Source organism: Channa argus, chromosome 21 (genome assembly GCF_033026475.1).
Source record: "Channa argus isolate prfri chromosome 21, Channa argus male v1.0, whole genome shotgun sequence".
NCBI classification, from domain to species: Eukaryota; Metazoa; Chordata; class Actinopteri; order Anabantiformes; family Channidae; genus Channa; species Channa argus.
In genome coordinates this window covers 1,204,845-1,212,841 of record NC_090217.1, presented here as the reverse complement: position 1 = coordinate 1,212,841, position 7,997 = coordinate 1,204,845, and the positions used below count along the sequence as shown (strand labels likewise).

Genomic DNA, 7,997 nt, shown 5'->3' with positions numbered 1-7,997 from the left:
AGATGTGAACAACGGCTACTTTTACTGAAATCAGCGCGAAGCAGATTGAGAGAAGACATTAGAGGAGATGGTCTCTAGACCACTGGATGGATTAAGGCAGCAGGATATGGACCAGTCACAGTTTTTGTGTCTGCATTACCATGAAGTGTAGTTTTATTTCTGGGGAGGTGCACATCCAGGCTACACCTTACATTCAAAGTTTTAATTAAAAGAATAACAGAGACTTTGTCTGCAGATTTTATGTTCTCTAATGTAATTTTATTTCAGATAACGCTGTGCTGTGCTGTTTCATATGTTCTACCAGTCTGTGTTAGGGCAGGTATTTATTCCACAAAACATTACTCATCATTGTCTAATGTCACACAGCTTATCTGATGGAAACCAGTGTAAGAACAAAAAGTACATATACACACGCACTGTTGTTTTTAATATGCTAAAGCTAAATACAATAAACCCAGTGTACAGTAAATTCTGTACCCACACCTTCACTACACACATTTCCACATAATTCCAATTTGTTCAGCCTCCATAGCTCATATTTAAGTTTTTGGTATCTCGTAATTACGAGTTATGTTTCTCATAATTATGAGATTTAGGGTTAGATACGGTCTCTAATATTATTATTAATTTTTTGGTTAATGCAATCCGTGGCTGTAATTTTAGGGTGTAAATGTACAATAACGCATTTAAACTTCCCTCTGACATCACTTTGTTAAAATGTTTCTCTGTTTCAAGCTAAAAAAAAATCTCCTCCAGATGACATCACCCAGAGGAGTTTTCCATCATTTGGAATTCACACAACGTCATCTGGAGGAGCTCTGGAAAAGCAGTTTGACCATGATAAACTCCATATTGTGAATAACAAGATGACATAATCTCAAGTAAGGTAAAGTGCTTTATTTGTCATCATCCATACAATGTGTGAAATTGCATCAGATGATCAGATGAAGGGTTAGTCCTGAGCTGCTGAGACTGAGCACATCGCCACTATGGGTAAACCTGACTTGGTCCCTAACACGTGTTTTTAGTGGTAGGGGAAACTGGAGCACCCAGAGGAAGCCTACGCAAGCTCTGTCCGTCCAAGGCCCCATCAAGTCTGGGAATTAAACCCAGGACCTTCTGCTAACCAATCTTCCATCGTGCTACACTGAAGGTTCCTCCAAGGGATGTTGTCTGGAGGATTTTCCAGCTAGAAGTAGAGACATATTTTAACATAGGGAATTCAGAGGGAAAATTACTGCCCTTCAGTTACATGTTCTACTCAAACTAGAACCAAGAAGCAAGAGCTGTGTCTTTGAAGATGTCCTTTAAATTAAATTGATGCATTTTTTATTCTGGTTTTTAAACCCGTGTAGGGGCTTTGGTGACTCCAAACATCCAAACTCACTGAAGAGCAACTGTTACTGTCATGATTTAAAGCCTGTTGTTGGTGTGTGTGGGGCCTTTAAACACACACTGTATTTGACAGTCTGAGAGCATCAAATATAAATCGCAGCAACGCAGCTTTAAATTTAGTTTGTCTCTAAATTTACCGTCAGATCTGAGGCCCAGAGCTTCAGAGCTTTTTACACATGATGAAAGAAATCTGAGATTAGCCGGTAGGGGCGGGGGAGATATATTTCAGACTCAGTATTTTTGTGCAAGTACTTGTAGTAAACGTCTGAATAATAGAATGATGTCAGATGATTTTGCCTTTGGGTTTTCACACACAAAAATGTGTCTTGTGATCTGGTACAGAACCAGTTTTAACATAAACCGATTATTATATTGTAATGATTCTCCCTCAAAATTATATTTACGAGTAAATTAATCCATATTTAAGAATGTTGCTCATCATGCTGTAAATCTGTAAACTGACAAACGCTTGAAACATCAGATTCTCATGAGGGGAGCTAAATTTATTGCCCACTTTCTTTTTCTTTTGATTATTGTCCTTAATAATTTAGCGATTTTGTGGTTCATTGATTTGTGAAAGTGAACTTATAAAACTTGAAAAATGTTTCGCTGGACTTTACACCAGACGCATGCTTCTGATTGGCTGCCTGCTGCTGACGTGTCCTCTCCTGTCACCGGTTTATGACCAGGTTTTTGCAAACGGCCCCCGGTATCTTTGCCTCTAAAAATACCAGGAGGTGTCACCGTGGCTGCGGAGCCCCGGATCCGCTGGCGGAGGAGGGGGTCCGGGCTGTCCCCGCCCCGCCGCCCCGCCGCCGCCCAATGAGCTGCGGGCTCAGTATCTTTGTTGGATTAGTGGATGCCCGGGCCGCAGTTGTATATGGTCATGGTAGGGGCATTCCTGGGGGTCCAGCGGAGTGACGCCGAGCTTTTTAAACCTCTGATTCACAGCTCCTCCACCCGCAGCTCCTGCTCTCTCCAGGCCGCCGTCAGCTCCACAGAACACGGACCAAGTAGCTCGTCGAGTCTATCTGGAAAAAAAAAACTTCTTCTTTCTCTCTTCTTCTGCCTTTTTTAACCTTTTAGCCCTCCAGGAGCCCATGAGCCCCCCGGTGACTGGACTAATTGACTGTGGATCCGCTCCGTGAGCGGAGCGCAGCCGTCAGTGTGTCACTCCCAGCAGCCTTGGCACTGCCCCTCCAGCTCCACTTCTCCCTCTTCTTTTCTCTTTTTTCTGGCTTTTCTTCTCTTCCCTTCCCATTCGGCTTCGTGATATAAAAAAAAAAAAAGGGGGGGGGGGGGTTACGATGATGAACAACAGCGGCTACTTGGAGCCGCAGCTGCTGCCTCCGCATTTCTACCAGAGCGCCGCGGATATCGGCGAGGAGGAGGAGGAGGAGATGCCCGCCACAGAGAAGGACCTGGCCGAGGACGCTCCGTGGAAGAAGATCCAGCAGAACACTTTCACGAGGTGGTGCAACGAGCACCTGAAGGTCATCAACAAGCGGATCAACGACCTGCAGAAGGACCTGAGCGATGGGCTGAAGCTAATCGGGCTGCTGGAGGTGCTGAGCCAGAAGAAGATGTACAGGAAATATCATAGCAGACCCAACTTCAGGCAGATGAAGCTGGAGAACGTTTCAGTGGCACTGGAGTTCCTGGAGAGGGAGCACATCAAGCTTGTCTCCATCGGTGAGTGGCAACAGGTTGCATGCACAGTTATGGAGCTTTACGCAAAGTGTGGGCAACGCGCGTAGTAAGGAGAGTGCGTGAGAGAACCTGCGCTTATAGTGCGATGTTTGGGACTGTGTGTGTGTGTGTAGCCGATTGCCGTGGCGGGACGGGTCAGGTGTAAACAGATGCTGATTGGTTCAGGCAGGTCCATTCGCTGTCATTAGCTGGAAAAACTCAAAGCACTGGTCTCAGTTCAGATGAGGAGAAACTGCGTGATAATTCAATTATCATCTGTTCCGAGCGAGGCAGAAACCAGAAAATCTTTCTGTATTAAAGTCACATGCTCTCTTAAAATCTTGTTAAAACACATGCGTTACCTTAACTTAACCCTTAAAATGTTTAGTTTAATTAAGACCCATTTAATCCATGCACGTGTCTCATTACAGAACAGGCTTATTTTAAGAGTGAGTTGTAATTTGTTTAACAGACTTAAAATCCCTTAATCTGCTGCAAACTTGTACCAGGTTTGACTAAATCAATATCTTAACCGAGTTATTAAGAGCTCCTTATGCTGTTTGTCAAACAGGTGTGTTGGACCTGTAAAACCCCTTGAATATCACACTAATCCCTTAATAACACCTTTAATCCATGCAGAAAGTTCCTCAGATAGAGGCCAGTGATGAGGTAATTGGTAAATCTCTTTAAATGCTTTAATTCTGACACTGTCAGCAACAGCTGAGACAACACTTTAAACATGAACTGTTTCACGCTCTGTTTACGTGGAGGTCCTGACCGGGTCTGTGCAAGTACGGATGTTGTCTCCAGGAGCAGCTGTTGCTCGCTGACAAGTCATGTTGGTGGTTCTGGGGGGATAAGGGGAGACGACGTGGATCTTTCCAGAAGGGTTACCCCCAACAGATCAGATGACAGGTGGACACAGAACCACATGGGCTGGGAATGAAAGCACGACCTGATGAATCCTCCTCCAGCCTCAGAAATTCAAGTTTTACTTGTGTAACTTTACTGTTATTTTGTCCTAGTTTGAGTTTTCATTTTACAGCTTGATTTTAGTGTTAAATTTCAGCCTATTTTACAGGACAAATTTTAAGTATTTGTCCTTTAACATTTGGAATTTACAGTAGTGCTTAAGTTGCCTAAGGCCCTCGACCCGAAACCAGTTACCTGGATTCAAGTCCAGTTTGACTTTTGTTTCCTGCCTCCTCTGCGATTTTATTGTGATACTTAGTCCTTTAGAGCACTTTAAAAAAGAAGCTTTATCATACATGTGTCTTTGTATTACACAGGTGATGAAACACACCTGAGCAACTGCATCAACCTGTGAGACCGCGTGTCCCAAACATTTGTATTGTGCTGAATTTGTGGGAACACGTAGAAATGCTGCTGTAATTTCTCAACAGTCAGTGTCTAAATGTGCCACATGCATAATGACCACGTCAGTCTAAAGCTGTGGAGCACAGATGGACAGATGACGAGGACGCTGTAACTGTGGCCACGTTTCAAGAAAGTGGAAGCTGAAGTGGTTTCACCTCGTCACCAACACCAGCAGCTTCCAGACTGAGTTTAGATGATCAGAGGAAGCCGAAGTCAAAGAGCGACATCAGTCCATTGTCAGCTGAGCTGATGTGTCAAATGTTTTAGTCTTTCTATAATTTTCCTGCCTAAATATCAAAATTTAAAGTCATCTCCATCAAATAATTATCTGGTTAATCAACAGTAGAAATAAGTGTTACTGTATTTAAATTTCCAGCTTTAACGCTTTAGGTTTAACATCATCTGTGTGTTTCGGTCCACAAGGTTTTTTTTTCACATTTTCTATTTGAACTTAAAATCCTGTCCGTTATGTTTTGAGGACGTTTACATTAGTGGCCAAATACTGCAAATCTGCAACAAACCACATTCGTTCTAGTGTCAAACACTGATTTCCGGAAACAGAAAAGCAAATCGAACGTCTGCAGGAAACAAAGAAAATTAGTTTTCACAAAAGTTAAAATCTGAGTTTCGTTCTCATGTTGTGGGTCTGCAGCAGGAGGGGGGTCAGTGTGGGTCCGTGAGTGGGGCGTTAGAGGTGATTGATGGCAGGACAGCTGAGCTCTGCTGTTCCTCCACCAACAGCTGCTGAAAATAGACAGAGAGGAAATGAGCAGAGGAGGATTCAGTCCAAAATGTTCAGCTTGTGTTGTCTTTTGGAAAAACCTGTATCACAAGCATAATGTGGCACCTGTCCTCACCTGGGACCTCTCACCTCAAACCAGCATGAGATGAGTTTTTACTGTGTTTAGATAAAGCTGTAAATTAAGCAGCCTAGAGAACCACCGTTCTGTCCAAAGACGTCTCCACAGGTCAGGACAGTATGTTCTCACCTCAGCTGGGCTTTAAAGGGAAAAACGTTTTTATTTCTTTTATAGAAGCTTCTGACCACTTAGAGCACATAAATCAGCCAGAATGATTTATTAAATAAATGACGAGTTGGTTCGATTGTCAGACCATGAGAACAAAACGGGGAATTTCTGCATGTGATTCTTTCTGTGGGAACAATGGGTTTTAGCTGATTTTCTCCTGTTTACATGAAGGGTTGGTGAGTGCAGTAAAATCAATGTACAAGTTGTGTGGCTGCTAATTCTTTCATTGACCAGCAGAGGATTTGGTCATTTTCTCTCCATACAGTTACTCAGAATTGATTCACAGTATGACATAAATATAATGCTAACAAGAGCTATATTATGACTGTTAGGAGTAAAGAAGACAATATGTCATAATTTCCTCTCTGCTGTTAACTAAAGGGAGTGTAATGAGATTAAATATTTCGGCCATGACATGATTTATCAGATGATAAACACATTTACAGACACTGTTGAAAGTTACATGCACAAACTAACATGATGTGATCTGGGAATGTGCAGATCTCATTATTTAAAGCTTTCTCCACCCCCTTATATTCTGCACATTTGTTAAAGGAGAAGCAGTTTACTGTGGCTCAGGATGATCTGTGAGACTGTTCCTCTGTAGCACAGGCACTTTGTTTGTCAGTGTTTGATGTGAGGGTCTGGAAAGGTTTCAGTTCCATCAGTAACTAAAGGTGTCAGCTACGTGTGAGGAACGAAACTCAGTGGAGTAAATGTACTTAGTTACTCTCAGTGTTAACAGAGAAACATGTTGTGGGTCATTGTGTTGGCCTCTCTCTCTAATGGTTCCCATGTGTTGGAGCAGTCAGAGCCCAGGAATGTTAAACTGCAGCCAGCCCCCCACCCTCCACGCACACGCACACACACGTTATTTCTGAGCCGAGTGTCAGTCTGTCTCTGACTGCCCCCCACCCCCCATTAGTATACAGTAGGACTCCCCCCAGACTGAGAGAGACAAGAAACAATGACAGATGTTATTATGTCTCTTTGCGCCTACGCCTTGCCCAGTAAATCATAGACACTCAGGACTGAGACATGTCCTGCTGTGACAGTTCACGTCCAGCAGTACCTGCACTACAAAACCAGATCAGAAGCAGAGTCTGACAGTCAGGACTTCTCTGGTTTTTGTATTCATCAGCTCAGACTTGGACAGTGTCCATGAGCCTTAGGGCCTCTGTGCTGTGGTGCACAACACACCTCCACTGTGCGATGCAGACTTCAACATTTATGCTGATGACATCGTATGATGTCATCTAACTCTTGTACTGCAGAGACTCAGTGGAATAAAATAATCCGTTCCATTGTAGTTTGACTCTTGGTCTCTTTTCCACCCTGAGGACGAGTGGTTCTGTAAATTCAGCTCAGATTTCTATTAACATCAAACATCAAAATAAGCACTTTTCCCTGTGGGTTTCTGATAGAAACCTTGAAGTGATCTGCAAACTGTCACTGATGCTCACTTTGACTCCCAACAACAAAGGTTCAGTTTAGTTACATCAGCCCCAGCCCCCCTACTTCAATAAACCACATGACTTGGGTTTTGGGGGATTGATGAATGCTGTCTGTGTGTGGGAGTCAAGAGGAGGATTGTGTGTGTGTGTGTGTGTGTGTGTGTGTGTGTGTGTGTGTGTGTGTGTGTGTGTGTGTATCAGCTGTCGACACAGTTGGTCTGAGGTGTTTCAGCCAACAGCTGGGGCACACACACATAAAGGAGTCAGGGTGTGTTTTATATTACAAGCTTCAGTTTAGTGATGTGCACATTATTTTGAAAACTGATCAATAACTTAATGGGATTTGATTAGTAACTGATTTATGTTTCTCTGCATCTTTATTTAACTAGCACCGGTGGGGGACTCAGGCTGTTTGAGGGGTGGGGGTGAAACCTGTACTGGATATCAGCATAGAACATTGATTCATGATTGTGGAAAAGTCTGTTTGTTCTGCTGTGGGGCACCAGGAAACATTTTCTGCCGAAGGTTCTGGACATTCAGTCAGGGATTCAGACATGTTTAACACATGGCCGCTACAGAACATGATGCTAACTCTGGAGAGCAGCAGCAGAAGAAGCTCCTTTGATAGATTTGACTGAAGGAAGTAAAACAGTGACATTAACGTTACAAACCTTCGAAGTTTGAAATGAGATGCCGGTTTTCTGGTTCAAGGGCTGCAGACACAACTTTTTGGCCTGCACGTAGTCTTTAGAGGGTCCATGTGGACCAGAACAGGAGGAGAAGAGGAAACTATGATTTATCCCTGCAGGTCATTGTATGTGACGTGTGTCGACTGGAAAAGCTTCCAGCTCCTCTTTTAGTAGCAGCTCGTCTTAGGGGGTGTTATCAACACTTTACTAAAGCTGTTTAACGTCCAGCCTTCATGTCCATTTCACTAGAGCCTCACAAGGTGAATTCAAGCTTCAGCCTCTGGGTTTGAAGAATACAATCAATGGACTTAACTGAACATTTTATCTCTGTGCACACTGAGGCAAACACCTCATTTTCTTACTTT

At 43.3% G+C, this 7,997-nt stretch overlaps 1 protein-coding gene across 8 annotated transcripts in view; it reads left to right on the top strand.

Annotated features, from left to right (window-relative positions):
- Positions 1–2,472: 2,472 nt before the first annotated feature.
- LOC137107004 (filamin-C-like) overlaps positions 2,473–7,997 on the top strand; it is a 42,886-nt gene continuing 37,361 nt past the window's right edge. For all 8 annotated transcript variants that reach the window (XM_067491152.1, XM_067491151.1, XM_067491150.1 and 5 more), the window contains exon 1: positions 2,473–3,087. In XM_067491152.1, coding sequence (XP_067347253.1) covers positions 2,703–3,087 — 385 coding nt within the window. In that variant the 5' untranslated portion in view covers positions 2,473–2,702. The remainder of the gene's footprint in view (positions 3,088–7,997) is intronic.